General features: G+C 42.4%; 1 protein-coding gene across 3 annotated transcripts in view; it reads left to right on the top strand.

Annotated features, from left to right (window-relative positions):
- Positions 1–16,114, top strand: part of Rala (RAS like proto-oncogene A) — a 56,378-nt gene extending 40,264 nt beyond the window's left edge. For 2 of the 3 annotated variants that reach the window (XM_048339437.1, XM_048339440.1), the window contains exons 2-5: positions 89–239; positions 2,909–3,117; positions 12,088–12,262; positions 14,294–16,114. In XM_048339437.1, the coding sequence (XP_048195394.1) occupies positions 126–239; positions 2,909–3,117; positions 12,088–12,262; positions 14,294–14,416 (621 nt within the window). In that variant the 5' untranslated portion in view covers positions 89–125 and the 3' untranslated portion in view covers positions 14,417–16,114. Of the gene's footprint in view, positions 1–87; positions 240–2,908; positions 3,118–12,087; positions 12,263–14,293 lie in introns of all 3 variants that reach the window. The other variant, XM_048339439.1, reaches the window with a different exon arrangement.
- Positions 16,115–17,018: the final 904 nt, after the last annotated feature.

The raw sequence follows: 17,018 nt of genomic DNA, 5'->3' as shown, positions 1-17,018 counted from the left end.
GTATCTTGAACCCTATAGACATCGGCTCTCTTGCCTACACTGGAATTCTAAAGAATGTACTGAGTGTTACTTGTTCCTTCATTCTTAGATTCTTCTTAATCCTGTGGAGAAAACTACGACACAAGATGGCTGCAAATAAGCCCAAGGGTCAGAATTCTTTGGCCTTACACAAAGTGATCATGGTGGGCAGTGGCGGTGTGGGCAAGTCTGCGCTGACTCTGCAGTTCATGTATGATGAGGTAAGTGAGCTTCCATGGTGGGCTTTGAAGCAACCGTTCTCTACCTGAGTTCTGGTGCTGTTTTCCGTAATTTCCTTGAAAATTTCAAAGCTGCTATTTGTTTCCACTTAGAACCAATATCTATACATAAATTTACAAGATAGGGGCACAGAAATGGGGGGAAAGGATGAACAAATGCAGCAGTGGTACTCACTATACATTATGTTAAACTATACAACTTGTGGGTGGGGACAGGAGGGGAAAACTGGGAGAGAGAGAGGGAAGGGTAACATCCAATTTTACTAGATTTATGTAACTGTAACCCTTGTAAATCACCTTTATAATAACAATAAAGAAAAATTTTACCCTTCTCCATTGTTGGTGGGAGTGCAAATTAGTACAACCACTTTGGAGAACAGTATGGAGGTTTCTCAAAAAGCTCAATATAGTCCTACCCTATGACCCAGCCATACCACTCCTAGGCATCTATCCTAAACAGCAAAACCCAAGATATCAAAAGGACATTTGTACTTCCATGTTTATCGCGGCACAATTCACAATAGCCAAAATTTGGAAACAACCCAGATGCCCCTCCACAGATGAATGGATCCAAAAAATATGGTACTTATACACAATGGAATACTACATAGCGATTAGGAATGGCGAAATATTGTTATTCGCAGGGAAATGGTCAGAACTCGAACAAATAATGTTGAGTGAGACAAGCCTAGAACACAGAAAACAAAGGGGCATGATCTCCCTGATATATGACTGTTAACAAAGGGAGATGGAGAGACAGTAGAGACCAAGTCTGTGAACACTGTATATGTGCTTGATACATTGTATATTGCATATGGGTCTACCTGACCTAGACAAGGGATGGAAAAACAGGTTGTAAGATATCACAAGAAATGTACACACTGCCCTACTATGTAACTGCACCCTCTTTGCACAACACCTTGTAAAAAAAATTTTATGTTCAATTAATAATAAAAAAAATTAAAAAAAAAAGAAAAATTTTAAATTTTCCCAAAATATTCTCCATACATTAATCATCATGAAGCTCTTGTTTTTGTTGGTTTGTTTGTTTTTGCTTTTTTTTGTTGGTGGTGGTATGGGGCTTGAACTCAGGACCTGAACACTGTCCCTGTGCTTTTTCTCTCAAGGCTAGTGCTCTGCAACTTTGTGCTACAGTGCCACTTCCAGTTTTAGTTGGTTAATTGGAGATAAGAGTCTCATGGACTTGCTGCTCTGGTTGGCTTTGAACTGCCATCCTCAGATCTCAGCCTCCTAAGTAGCTAGGATTACAGGTGTGAGCCACCAGCGCCCAGCATCATCATGAGGCTCTTATTGTCCCAACTTGTGCTTACTTTTTTGCTATTATTAGTTCGCTATGTTCCCTAAGAAAATAGAAAATTTCTAAAGCTGATATGAGACTACTATAGTATTTAATAAAGGCTGAAGAATTGGAAAGACTTAAAAAATAACTTTACAAGTAATAAAACTTTCCGTTTTTTATTTTTAGTACTGTAATAGACATTTCACCTTAAATTAATAGAGCCGGTGGTTACTGAACCTAATTGAGACTTGAGACTGACATACATCAAACATTAATAACCTCAGTAATAACCAAGTTAGGTTTTATTGTGTATTTGACATGGCACTACATCCACTACTAAACAGGTAAAGACAGTATCACCAAATTGATAATCATATATTTATACCAGACTTTATGTTCCTGAGTTAAAGTCTTAACATACGTTCATAGTACAATATATTCTTTCCTTGGGGGACTATCAAGTCTTAATGACTTAAAAGTTGCTAATACAAGCTCTGAGCCAGTGGCTCACACCTGTAATCCTAGCTATTCAGGATTGCTGAGATCTGAGGATCACGTTTGAAGCCAGTCCAGGCAGGAAAGTCCACAACATTCTTATCTTCAATTAGCCACCAAAGAGCCAAAAGTATAGCAATGGCTCAATGGTAGAGTACTAGCCTTAAGCTCAGGGACAGTACCCAGACCCAGAATTCAAACCCCAGGACCGGCAAAAAAAAGTCTTGACATTTTCAGTGGCCACCTCAGTATTTACTTTAAAGTTATTTCCACAATTCAGGAACACACACAGTAAGTATATTTAGAGTTATTTAGAAAGGGGGTTCTTGTAAAGTTAATACAAAATATGTGTGTGATAGTTTTTGCATGTATAGTGTCTTAAGAAAGAAAAGTCTGGGGCTGGGAATATGGCCTAGCAGCAAGAGTGCTTGCCTCGTATACATGAAGCCCTGAGTTCGATTCCCCAGCACCACATATATAGAAAATGGCCAAAAATGGCACTGTGGCTCAAGTGGCAGAGTGCTAGCCTTGAGCAAAAAGAAGCCATGGACAGTGCTTAGGCCCTGAGTCCAAGGCCCAGGACTGGCAAAAAAAAGAAAAAGAAAGAAAAGTCTGCTGATCATTTGTGAACACCCTGGATATACTGTCAGCCCTTCTTTCTTGCATATAAGGAATAAAACTAATGAATATGGAAATTAACTAATAGAAAGTGGAAATTAATGTAGTTTTTAACATTGGGGGAAGCTGCACCTCTGTGCAATCTAGGCAACTTCCTGTGAATCTGCCATGATTTCAAAGTCAGTTCTGAAAAGTGAAAGTAAGAATTTCAAATGGATGTGTCCTTCATCTCTTCTAGTTCGTGGAGGACTACGAGCCCACCAAAGCAGACAGCTACCGGAAAAAGGTGGTACTGGATGGGGAGGAAGTGCAGATCGACATTCTAGACACCGCGGGGCAGGAGGACTATGCCGCTATTAGAGACAACTACTTCCGAAGTGGAGAAGGCTTCCTCTGCGTCTTCTCCATTACGGAGATGGAATCCTTTGCGGCCACAGCCGACTTCAGGTATGCTTGAGGATGTCGTTGTCCACGGCCTCCTGTGCACTCATGGCTCACTGTATATAGTTCTTTCCAGAGATAGTGGATAACCAGAGCTTCTCACTTGTTAGCCTCTACTGTCGCTAAGCATGGACTGTTCAGGGCTGTACATTTGCACACAGATACTTTATATTTCTCATGATATTACAGCTATCTTATGCCAGCTGTGTCAGAACTTGAGTTTGTGGTAGCTTGAGAGTACCCAGAGTTCCGTTATATTTCCAAAGGGCTTCTCTTTAGAATAAGGGATTCCTACTGACATTTATATTTGGGTCACTTACCAGAGCTCCCCTTGATGTTAAGTCTTTGTTATTCATTGCTATCTCAGCACCTGTGTAATGCTTAGTGGGCACATTGCCTTGGTTCTCACGATGTGTGTGCCTTGAATTCCTAAAATAGAAGTGGTCCATTCAGGAACAGACAGAATCTGTAACACACAAGTAATCTCATTGTAGACCAGCACACTTGGCTGTGTCATAGAATATATCTCATTTACTCTCTATTAGCCCGAATCTCACATCTGTTTGAGTCTGAGGAACAATTTTGGTGAATGGGCAATCGGGTTCTCTCTGCAAGAGAAATTTGGCATAATGAAGTTCTTAAGTTGTTTGACAACTATGTGATTAGGAGGTTATTTTTATTTATTTATTACTAGTCTGCTTTGGTTATGAGGGACACATGGAGAGTGTAATGCATCCTCTAATGGATATTAAACAACCTCGTTGAATGTGCAAGACATGTTAGCAGGAGCAAGTTCAGGGCAGAAGAAGAAACATGGACAGAGATCATTACAGAGGAAAGGGGTGAGAAGCCTTCACAAACTAGATTAGCGTGGAGAAGAGGACTTTCAGATGAGAGAAGGCATATCAGGTTGTAAGAAATAGCCGAGCGTGGAGAAGAGGACTTTCAGGTGAGAAAAGAAGGCATTTTAGGTTGTTGAGCGAAAACACTGAACCAGGGCTGGTACAGAGCATTCCTTTTTTTATACACTTAAAAATCTCAAGAACTTAGAAGATTCTAAGAGAACATTCTTTGCAAAAAAAAAAAAAAAAGACATGCTATTGAGACACTTACATTTTACTAATCTATTTGCAAAATGAGTTTGTTGACTTCAGTAAGACAGGAATTTCATATACTATGTGTTAAAAGTGCAAAGGGCAGAAGACCTTGAGAACTTGAAAGCCTTGGAAATATGCAAGTCATATAAGTATTGATAGTTATTTATTCACTCAACAAATATGTGAGTTTATTATGTATCAGGCCCTGTTCTAGGTGATGGAATGAATCTTGTCTCCATAGTTACTAAATCTAAAGTTACATCTCAAGGGAATAAGGTATTTTTATGCCATGAGAGGGAATCTTAGGTGATGACTATTACAGAAAATAAGGCTGATTCGTTATTCTTCTGGTATGCCTGCAGTGCATTGCACTTCCCATATATAAAAACAGTCCTGGTGACTCACTAGCAGTGGGGAAGGCATTTGAGAAGGTCCAAATGGTTACAGGAGGCATCCCCATGCTCTAAGCTACTGCAGCCCAGTGCTTCTCTCCTTAGCTTTCCTGTCATCTCCAGCTCCGAGGCAGATCCACTGTTTCCATCTGTATGTGATCACTTGCCACATTTCCATATCATTCTTACCATACTTTTCACTCCTACTCCCACCCCTGCTTTTCCATCCCTCCTCCCCAGTCCTGGGGCTTGAACTCCGGGCCTGGGCACTATCCATGAGCTTTTGTGCTCAAGGCTAGCATTCTACCACTGAGTCACAGCTCTACTTCTGGCTTTTTGGGAGGAGAGGAGTGGTTTATTGGAGATAAGAATGTCTCAGGGACTATCTTGCCTAGGCTGGCCTCAGACTATGATCCTTAGATCTCAGACTTCTGAGTATCTAGGATTGCAGCCACCAGCATCTGGATTTTTTGGGGGGTGGTGGTGCTTGAACTCAGGATCTGGATGCTGTTCCTGGGCTTTTTTGCTCAAGTCTAGTACTCTACCACTTGAGTAGAGTACTAGGGCTCCACTTCCTGCTTTTGGGGGAGCAGTTAACGGGAGATAAATTTCACAGACTTTGCTGCCCTGGCTGGCTTCAAATCACGATCCTCACCTGTCAGCCTAGGATTATAAGCACCGGGCTTGGGGCCTCTTTTTAGGCATTTGCCTGCCCCTAGTAGCCATCTTTGACACAGTTGCAGTCCCACAGTGGTAGCAAGTTTTAATATACGTTTTATTTCATTTGAAAGCTCTTCTTTTTTGGTTTTCATTTTCCTATGTCAGAAAATGAAAAAGTTGAACCAGATTTTAAGAGGCCTTTCATATTCTAAAATTCTATGATAGCTTCTAAAACTGTATTTAAAGGGAACATAACATTAAGCAAAATGTATATGATGGTTATATAATAACACTGTTTTCTCTGATGTCGGGGAACTAAGTTCCTACTACAACCAACCCATAATAACTGCAGAGTGTTATCCCCTCGCCTCTGACCCAGCTGTCCAGGGTCAGCCCCGTGGTCATTTCAATATTGTCTTCCTGCAATGCCCTACTAACAAATAGATGCCTGAGTCTGTACACTTAGGACCACAGTGCTGTCCACACAGACACCTGCCTTGTGCCCCCCCTTCCTGGAAGGCAGTGACAATGCTGTCAGCAGGCGTTAACCTCTTAATTTATCTGCCCGTTTTGAAGGAAACTAGTGAAGAAAATCACAGCAAATTTCTTGTTGCCAACCTTTAGAAAACACTGTAATTAGTGAAAATCCTTTTCACAAGTAATCGTAAGTTGAATGGCAATGATGACTAACCCTGACATTTTTTGCAGGACAACAAGATGAGTGGTAGGAAACATCATAGCATCCTGGAACTATGCAAATCACATGCAGTACCCAGAGAGCATGCTTTGTGACTCTGGAGGGCATTTTGAACTCAGGAGATTTTTTTTTTTTTAAGTAAGCACAAATCATGAGAGATAGAAATGACTTCTTATGTGGTCCCCAGTCTGTACCTGGTAGCATAGACAGTCTGGGGTTCGGGTAACTTGTTGTGTATGGGCCGGTAGAAAGTGTACTCCTATCCGTAATCAGATAATGAAGTCACAGCCCTGATATCAGCATGGTGTGCATACTGGAGTTGCCTCTGCCAGACTCCTAAGCAGTAACATGACCCCAACCAGCCACCCCGAGGGAGATGCCACCGTGATGCATGCTCTGAGGTGTGCATTTTCCAAGCACACAGCTGTCCTGGAATCTGACAGTGACACTTAAAAGGTTTTGGTCATATAGAAGATAATGCTTACAGTTGGTGATTTTTGTTTGTTTGTTTGTTGCTGTTGTTTTTTTTGTTCCGTTGTGGGGCTTGAACTCAGGACTTCATGCTCTCACTTGGCTTTTTTGTTCAAGATTGGTACCCCACTATTTGAGCCACACCACCAGTTCCAGCTTTTTGCTGACTAATTGGAGATAGTGTCTCAGATTTTTCTGCTCAGCCTGGCTTCAAACTTCAGTCCAGTAGTTAATACAGGTATGAGACACCAGTGCCCAGCAGTTATGAGTATATTATTATTATTGTTGTTGTTGTTGTTGTTGTTGTGCTAGTGCTAGTACTGGAGCTTGAACTCAGGGCCTGGACACTGTCCCTGAGCTTCTGTTACTCAAAGTTAGTACTCTATTACTTGAGCCACAGCACCACTTCTGGCTTTTTCTTTTTATGTGGTACTGAGGAATTGACCCTAGAGCTTCATGCATGCTAGGCACTCTACCAGCACATTCCCATTCTTAAATTTTATTATTATTATTTTTTTTTTTTTGCCAGTCCTGGGCCTTGGACTCAGGGCCTGAGCACTGTCCCTGGCTTCTTCCCGCTCAAGGCTAGCACTCTGCCGCTTGAGCCACAGCACCGCTTCTGGCCGTTTTCTGTATATGTGGTGCTGGGGAATCGAACCTAGGGCCTCGTGTATCCGAGGCAGGCACTCTTGCCACTAGGCCATATCCCCAGCCCCTTAAATTTTATTTTTAAAATAGTATTACTCAGAATTTTTAATGAAGAAACTGAAACATAAGGAGGTTAAGTGACTTGTTCAGGTAATCAGTTAGCACTGACATACAGTTGAAATCTGAGGGCTCCCATACTTCTCAATTTAACAGTGATGCAATACTGGCTCTCATTTAAGCTACTGACAGTTCTTTTCACTACATTGCCACGATGTAACCTATGCATGGGGACAGGAGCAGGAAAAGGGGGGGAAGCAAAGAAAGGGGTGACATTATTCAAAAAAGAAAAGTATTCATTACTTATGAATAGCAACCCCCTCTGTACATCACCTTAATAATAACAATTTAAAAATAACAAAAACAAGCTACAAACCAGGCTGCTCATGTGTGTGCCCTGGAATCTCAGCCACCTGGTGGTAGAGGTAGGAGGGTAGTCAGCCAGCACAAAAGATAAGACTCTCAAAAACAAAACAAAAGCACAAGTGGGAAGCATTGCTCAAGTGATAGATCACCTGTCGAATATGTGCTACAGAAAGTCCTGTGACATTGCATTAAGACATCACTCTTGACTGGGAATGTGGCTTAGTGGTAGAGTACTTGACTATCATGCATGAAGCCCTGGGTTCGATTCCTCAGTACCACATACAGAAAAAGTCAGAAGTGGTGCTCTGGCTCAAGTGGTAGAATGCTAGCCTTGAGCAAAAGCAGCTCAGGAACAGTTTCTTGGTCCAGAGTTCAAGCCCCAGGACTGCCCCCCCCCCAAAAAAAAAAGAAGACATACATCACTCTTATTGTATATTAATTCTAACCCTTAATTGAAACAATTTAAAAGATTTTGTTTATAAAAGCAAGATTGCATATATGTGATCGACATTTTGCTTCCACTTTCTTTTTTTTTTTTTTTTTTGGCCAGTCCTGGGGCTTGGACTCAGGGCCTGAGCACTGTCCCTGGCTTCTTTTTGCTCAAGGCTAGCACTCTGCCACTTGAGCCACAGCGCCACTTCTGGCCATTTTCTGTATATGTGGTGCTGGGGAATCGAACCCAGGGCCTCCTGTATATGAGGCAGGCATTCTTGCCACTAGGCCATATCCCCAGCCCTGCTTCCACTTTCTTTACCTTATTATGTCTCACAGATTTGATCTGATTACTGCATGTAAAATAATGGCCTTTCCCTCCAACCGGTCTATAAGGTGCTGGGGGAAAAGTACATCATGGAGCCCCTCCCTATACTGCTCACCCCTCATCAGAGGGTGGGGCCTGAGTTGTTAAAAGTATAAGGCCTTATTTGGAACTCTTAGATCCAGTTGGCGTTGCATTTTACACCAGGTGAGAGAGACAGAGGTACAGTTTTAGCCTCCTGCAGATAAATGACCACCACCATTTGTTGAAGAGGCTAGCTGTCTCCATTGTAGGTTTTTTGGCTTTATTGTTAAATATTAGTTGGTTGTAGGTGTGCAGTTTTATTTCTGGATATTCTACATTGTTCCATTGGTCTTCAGGTCTGCTTTTGTGTCAGTACCAAGCTGTTTTTGTTACTATGGCTCCGTAGTGTGTTTTAGTCTGGTATGGTGACACATCCAGCAGTGTTCCTTTTACTTAGAATTACTTTGTTTATCTGGGGTATGTTATGCCTCCATTTGAATTTTTACATTGATTTCTCTATTCCTGTGAGGAATGACATTGGGACTTTGATAAGGATTGCATTGAATCTGTAGATTGTATTTGTTAGTATGGCCACTTTCACGATATTCATTCTGCTAATCCGTGAGCAAGAGAGGTGTTGTATATTCTGATGTCTTCCGTTTCTTTTTTCAAGGTTTTATTTTCATAGAGATTTTTCATTTCTTGGTTAAATAAATCCATAGGTATTTCATTATTAGGTGAGGGCTATTGTAAAAGGTATTGTTTTCCTGATTTCTTTGTCATCCTGAGGGAACTAAGCTTTCTTTGATCAGAGTTTGTTCCCTTTGACATCTCATCAGGGGAACCCCAGTATATCTAATTTAGAAATTGAGTGTATTCTCTGAAGTTAGATTTTTCAGGTCCAGATAACAAAGTAACATAGTTTCTGTGTGCCTCTGTTTCTTTCTCTGTTGATAACTTGATAAGTTTGAGGTAGAATATATGAGCTGGCATATATAAAACTCTTAACAGGAGTGAGCATGGCTCACATGGTAGAGCACCTGCCTAGCAAGCATAGGACCTTGAGGTTAAACCCCAGTACCACAAAATGTAAGTGAATTAATTAAATAAAAAATAAACACTTAACAGAGTTTGGCCCATGTTGAGTAAAACGTTATTGGTGGTGGATGGAGGTGGTGGTGCTCAGGAAGTACAAAGTAAACCAGCGGAAGATGATGTCTCTCAAGCCCCTCTATAAAGTCTTGGCAAAATCAAGTGTATTTACTTACCTGCCATTCAGACCACCCTTTGTTTTGTTTTGTTTTTATAATTTTTAAGTGTTTTCATTGTTATTACAAAGGTGATGTACAGAGGTGTTATATAGGTCAGTTAAAGAGTACATTTCTTTTTGGACAGTGTCACTCTCACTCTCTCCCAGTTTTTCCCTCAAGTCCCCACCTACAAGTTGTACAGTTCATTTTCCACAGTGTTCAGTGAGTACCACTGCTGCATTTGTTCCCTCTTTGTCCCTCCATTTCTATGCCCCTCCCCTTGTCTTCCCAAAGACAGATAGATAAACAAAAGAGGAAAAAAAACAAAAATGGTAGCCAAAAGCACCTCTTGTTTCATTAATTTTTTTGTCTTTTTATCATTAAATACCATTTTTATCATAAAGTATTGTCCTATAGCCGGGTGCTTGTGGCTCAGGTCTGTAATCCTAGCTACTTAGGAGACTGAGATCTGAGGATTGCAGTTCAAAGCCAGCTCAGGTATGAAAGACTGTGAGTCTCTTATCTCTAATGAATCACCAGAAAAGCTGGAAATAGAGCTGTGGCTCAAGTGGTAGAGTGCCCCTTTAGCAAAAAAAGCTCAGGGACAGTGCTCAGGCCCTGAGATCAAGCTCCAGGTTCAGCACAAATAAAATAGAAAACAAAATATGTCCCTATAATTTCAGCATTTGTGTGTGTGTGTTTGTGTGTGTGTGTGTGTGCACCTGTGTATGTGTGTATGTATGTATGCATATGCCTGTTCTAGGGATGGAACTCAGGGCCTTAAATTTGGTATTTTCGCTTAGTGCTGTACTAGTTGAGCCATCCCTCCAGTTCTAGTTTTTTGCTAGCTAATTGGAGATAAGATTCTTGCTTTTGTCTGTCTGGGCTGACCTTGCACCTGAGTTCTCAGATCTCAGACTCCTGAAGGACTAATTCAGCATCTCTTAATAGTTTTAAAGGAAAAGCATGTGTGAAAATAGTTAATCTGGGCTGGGAATATGGCCTAGTGGCAAGAGTGCTTGCCTCGTATACATGAAGCCCTGGGTTCGATTCCCAGCACCACATATACAGAAAACGGCCAGAAGTGGCACTGTGGCTCAAGTGGCAGAGTGCTAGCGAAGAGAAGCCAGGGACAGTGCTCAGGCCCTGAGTTCAAGGCCCAGGACTGGCCAAAAAATAAATAAGCAGTTACGTTTAACCCTCATAACAGTCATATAAGGAAGGTATTTTTGGTCTGTTTTTTATTTATTTATTTATTTATTTTGGCCGGTCCTGGGGCTTGAACTCAGGGCCTGAGCACTGTCCCTGGCTTCTCTTTGCTCAAGGCTAGCACTCTGCCACTTGAGCCACAGCGCCACTTCTGACTGTTTTCTGTATATGTGGTGCTGGGGAATTGAACCCAGGGCCTCATGTATACGAGGCAAGCACTTTTGCCACTAGGCCATATCCCCAGCCCCCTGTTTTTTAAATTTTTTTATTAATAATTACTTATTTATTGTCAAAGTGATGTACAGAGGGGTTACAGTTTCATACAGTAGGCCATGGATACATTTCTTATTCTATTTGTTACCTCCTCCCTCACTCCCCCCTCCCCCTTCCCCCTTTCCCTCTCCCCCTATGAGTTGTTCAGTTGGTTTACACCAAATGGTTTTGCAAGTGTTGGTCTGTTTTATAGAGGAGGCCTAGAAGTACTTTGCTCATAGTCACATGACTAGGAAAAGCAGTTCCAGTACTCTATATTTTTGTAGGTCACTGTATGTAGCTTTCCTCTAAATGCAGAATATGTACTTAGACTATTCCCTGTCATTTCCGGCTGCTGTAAGGCTTTGAAAACATTTCAAGGGACATTTGATATGACGTGATTTAGTGAGAGTCGTACTTACAACCTCTGTGGCCTTCCCCCCAGCAATCCAGACATCCAGTTTGGTTCTGAGAAAGACATTACACAGATTCCCATTGAAAAGACATTCTGCAAATGACCTAACCAGCACCTCATGACTGTCAGTCATCAAAGACTGGGAAAGCCTAGGTGGAGTCCCAGGAAGCTAAGTCATATGGGGCCTTGCATCCGCTCCTGGACCTCAAAAAGGATGTTTTGTTTAAACAGAATCTTGGGTGGGACCACATGGCTCAGTGGTAGAGTAATGGCCTGGAACACATGGGCCCTGCGTTCCACCCCCACTACCGAGAAATCCTGAAGATGCAGTCAGTGTGCTGCATTCACACCGCAGTGGGGGGACGGACTGCACTCCAACTGGAGAGCGTCTAGACAACTTTGCTACTGTCGTCATGTGTCTGTAAATGAATACAAACATTGTTATATAATATAAAAGAATATAAATACTTAATAATATAAAAAGAATGCAATATTACTGAAGTGACTGAAATGATTAGTGATACAATAAGGAAGAACGATTTGTTTCTTGCCACGTAATCTATGAGCTTGTTGTGTAGTCATATATAATTATAAATCTGATTGCAGGTGGGTGAGCACTATTTTATTGTAACTTGTAATGGTTTATGTTAATTTTTCTCTTTCTCATTTTCTCCTAACTAGGGAGCAGATTTTAAGAGTAAAAGAAGATGAGAATGTCCCATTTCTACTGGTTGGTAACAAATCAGATCTAGAAGATAAAAGGCAGGTTTCTGTAGAAGAGGCCAAAAACAGAGCAGACCAGTGGAACGTAAACTATGTGGAAACATCTGCTAAAACCCGAGCTAATGTTGACAAGGTACCATGGCTCCTCCCCACCTGTCTGCTGCTCTCTTGTCTGTATGTGACATCCCAGTAGAGACTTACTAATACACGTTGATTTTTATTGTCCCTGAGTGCTCAAATGCCATGGGTTCGGAATGTCCAACTTCCCCTGTCTTTTAGCTTTTCTAAGAGTTACTAGCACATGAGACACCACAGCTGAATGCACTTGTCTGTTTTTAGCACTGATGGCATCTCTGACCCAGGTCCCTCTTTTTTCTTGTTACCATAAGGCTGCAGAGTTCAGGAATTGTGCAGAGAAGGAAGTAAAAACATGGTTTCTACAGTACCAAATGCCGGCACTGAAGGGCTCTCCCCTGTCCCACTGCCTCTGGCCCATATTTTTTTTTTTTTCCCAGTCCTGGACCTTGGACTCAGGGCCTGAGCACTGTCCCTGGCTTCTTTTTGCTCAAGGCTAGCACTCTGCCACTTGAGCCACAGTGCCACTTCTGGCCATTTTCTATATATGTGGTGCTGGGGAATCAAACCCAGGGCTTCATGTATACGAGACAAGTGCTCTTGCCACTAGGCCATCTTCCCAGCCCCCTCTGGCCCATATTTGAAGTTGTTAAAAGAGACTGGGGCACTTCCCAGGGCCAAGGAGCCCCAGATACAGCCTGCCATCTCCCCACCACTCCATTGTATTCCACACCACTGCCAGCCCGGTTCCCTCTGTGGAAAAGGAATCCTCCCTGTCTTCCCCCTTGAGTAGAGTGGTCTTTACTGGGGCTGAGGGGAACCCCCAGCCAGGCTCATAGCAGCCTCACCAAGTATTTCATCTGCTGCTGGAAGTCACTCAGGATTGAGGGAACTGGGGACACTAAGTAGAGATGCCTCAATCTCTGTGTGCAGTTTAACAAATGCACATCATTGGAATAAGAGTCTCTCAAATTTGTCTCAATGGACAAAAGTGAAAAGGGCTGGTCCAGGTGGCTCATGTCTGTCATCCTAGCTGCTCAGGAGGCTGAGACCTTAGGGTCACAGTTCAAAGCCAGCCCAGGCAGAAAAGTCCATGAAACTTATCTGCAATAAGCCACTCAGAAAAAGCCAGAAGTGGCACTGTGGCTAAAGTGGTAGAGTGCTAGCCTTGAGCACAGAGAAGCCAGGGACAGCACCCAGGCCTTAAATTGAAGCCCAGGACTGAGGGGTTAAGGTGAGGGGAGGAGTGAAAAGGGTCCTCATACACTCTTAGCAAAAGTGTAGAAAAGCTCTCGCATGTTAGCAAAAAGACAACATGGGGATTATCTGTCAAATTCTGACTCCACAATTCAAGTTTTGGAAATCATTTTACAGAAAAAAAACAAAACCCCACATCCTTACATGTGTGTATTCAGTAGTAGTCACTGAACCAACTGGACACCAAATGTCAGGCACATACATACGCCCATTCACACCTTACAGGCTACTCATGCTGCTTCCAGATCACCATGGATACTGGAGATTCACATCACTGCTCCTCCGGGTCTGGGGCCCCAGCTGAACTATTAACTACCAACAGCCAGAAGTAGAGCAAAAAAGCTAAGGACAGTGCCCAGGTCCTGAGTTCAAGTCCCAAGACGGAGACACACACACACACAGAGTACCTGTTTCCTATGAATTAATGGAGTATATACTAGGAGCTCAGAGCTTGCTTGCTTGCTTTCTGGTCCTTTCTGCCCAGCAAGAGCCCTCTGGGTGGGGCAATGGGACATTGCTCAGTGGGGGTTCCTGCCTAGTATGTGAGGCCCTGAGCCCCTGGAGACCCCACAGTTTATTGCTGTGATTTTCTTTTCTTTTTTTTTTTTGCCCGTCCTTGGGCTTGAAACCCAGGCCTGTCCCTGGCTAGCACTCTACCACTTGACCACAGTGCCACTTCTGGTTTTTTCTATATATGTGGTGCTGAGGAATCGAACCCAGGGCTTCATGTATACGAGGCGAGCACTTTACCACTAGGCCATATTCCCAGCCCCTGCTGTGATTTTCATACTGTCTGCTTGCTGTATTTACCCTACTTTCAACTTCTTTCTAGGTATTTTTTGATTTGATGAGGGAAATTCGAGCCAGAAAGATGGAAGACAGCAAAGAAAAGAATGGAAAAAAGAAGAGGAAAAGTTTAGCCAAGAGAATCAGAGAAAGATGCTGCATTTTATAATCAAAGCCCAAACTTCTTTCTTATCTTGACCATACTAATAAATATAATTTATAAGCATTGCCATTGAAGGCTCAATTGACTGAAATTACTTTAACATTTTGGAAATTGTTATGTATCACCAAAAGCATGAATTGGAACTGCACTGAAAGTCAAATTCACTTAAAAAAGAAATTAATGTGGCTTCAAGAAGCAGAGTTCAACTCCTTTCATAATTGCCTCCATTTCTCACAATCCTGAATGTAGCGTGAGCTCGTGTCTTGGCAGTCCTTCTTGAACTGTTAAATAAAGAGGTGAGATGGGTGGGGGCTGGGAGGAAAGGCCACTTCCTGGGGTGTTTATGACAAAGCTTAAATTTTATATCATTTAAAATGTCTTGGTCTTCTGCTGCCTTGAAAAATGACAATTGTGAATATGATAGTTGAACTGTCACTTTTATTGTTATGCAAAATATAGAGGAAAAAGTTACTGGCATGGTTGTTGCATATTGTTAAACTGAGAGTAATTCTTCTGTGAGTGTGCATTAATTACCTGGTGATTAGCTGAGAAAAGCGGTGTGAACTTGTAAGCAGAGGTTTTTGAATATGCCTTAATTTAGATACTGAAAACCCCCATTGCAGTGGTGTGGGCATCCCTGCACACTGTCCTGGTGACAGAGCTTATCTTCCTGCCAAGACAGACTGCATCTTCTGTTGATAGATTCTGGAGAAATTACCGTCTGCCAGGAGTCTGTCCAAGCTGAAAATGTGTGCCATACTCTGGATCTTGAAGACCAAGTTTCGGAGCACCTGATTCGTTTAGTAAGCTAGAAGGTAGTTTAAAATAAAGGGCCAGCAGATGTTCGTAAGATACATTTTGGCTACAAAGGTTTTGCCCTGTTCTGTTTGGGGAACTCAATTTTCCCTGGAAGTCACTTGTGCAGTGTTAGGGTTTTGTCTCCAGCAGCCGGGCCCAGGAGGAAAGGCCTGCCTGATGCAGTGTGCACTGGGACCCTGAGGAGGCCCTGTGCTTGCCCACTGCTCCTCCAGTTTGGCTCCTGAGACTTAGAAGCATGGGAGGTCTGTTCACATTCACAGTGAACAACACTGTAGCTGCTTTCCTAAGGTCAGCATCAAGCAGTCAAACCCAAGAATCAGTGCAGAAGGCATGTTTGGCCCACACAGACTGGACCTTAAGCTGTCCCCGTGGTGTGGCATTCCCCTTGGAAGAATTCCAGCACTTTATTTGGGAATATAATTTCAACAGGTCAGAGGTGTGTTCAGGCATTCTGGGTAACAGATATGTATGTAAAGTTGATCAAAAATAGGCTATTTAGGCTCTCAGCTGTAGATATCCTGTACAGCTTGTCACATGAAATATTTGTCCTTAAAGGGTTTGAGATGTGCATCTTTCATGTCACCATTTTCCCAGGCTAAGCCATGTGCAGGAGCAGCTTTGCGAGCGAGCAAGCGTGTGGGCGTGCGAGCGTGGCCTGCAGGCCCAGCAGCCTCCATTGTACACATTGCAGACTGGAAGCAGGGGCCCTAACCACTAATGTGTGTCTTTGCTTTGAGACCTTTCCTCTCCTGGGTACTGAGGTGCTATGAAGCCAACTGACAAAGACGCATCCTATGTCTTAGGCTGATGCCACTACCCAATTTCCTTTGCAATTTGAGCCATTTAAAGAACAATAAACATCCTTTTTTAAAAAACAAAAAAATATGTGTGTGGTGTTAACTGGCATTCACATTATGCAACTTTTTCCACTAGGGCAACTTTATGGGAGATTTAAGGACAACTCATCTAGAAACATTATTTTGGGACTCGTGGAATGCTGGATTTGCTAAGTAACCAGTGCTGTTTAAATCAGGGCTCAGAAATGAGAGGCTCCATTGGGAAACCCAGTGGTGTGGAAGCTATGTAAGCTTCAGACTATCAGGAAATTCACTGATGTGTATAAATGCTAATGGCTAGACAGGGTACGTGGCAGGGTTTATGTTCATCTTCTAATCAGCACTACTAAGTCATTCTCTTTCACAGTGAATGTCTGGTAGAAAGTAGTTAACTTGAATAAAGAGCTTTGAATTAGAAACAATCTCATGAAATTTTGAGGCCAACATTTTGAAGTTTAGCTCATATTACTACCTTAACCTGTAAGGAGTACTAGAATCAGTACAGTTATAACTGGCATAATTCAGATGAACTGAAGAACTAAGTACACATCTGTGAAGGACAGGAATGGAGTTAACAAAGATCAGCCTGACTCTAGGGGCACACCTCTGTAATCCTGCTTACTAAGGAGGCTGAGATCTGAGAATAGTGATTAGAAAACACCCCAGGCAGGAAAATCCATGAGACTCTTACCTTCAGTTAACCAGCGAAAAGCCAGAAGTGGAGTGTGGCTAAAGTGTTTAGGTGCCACTCTTGAATGGAAAGTGAGAGCACCAAGACCCAGAATTCCAGCCATATATCAGCACAAAAGAGATCAGAGTCTTATTCTAGGCTCAGCCCTGTTTTCCTAAAGTCCATTTAATAGTAGTAACAGTGTCTTTGTACATACCTAATACCAGTGAGGCTGGTGCCTGCATTAGTGCCTGCCTGTGTGCACATGGTTAGCCTGAGCCTA

Source organism: Perognathus longimembris, chromosome 2 (genome assembly GCF_023159225.1).
Source record: "Perognathus longimembris pacificus isolate PPM17 chromosome 2, ASM2315922v1, whole genome shotgun sequence".
In the NCBI taxonomy this organism is placed as follows: domain Eukaryota; kingdom Metazoa; phylum Chordata; class Mammalia; order Rodentia; family Heteromyidae; genus Perognathus; species Perognathus longimembris.
This window is presented reverse-complemented; position numbering and strand designations above follow the sequence as displayed.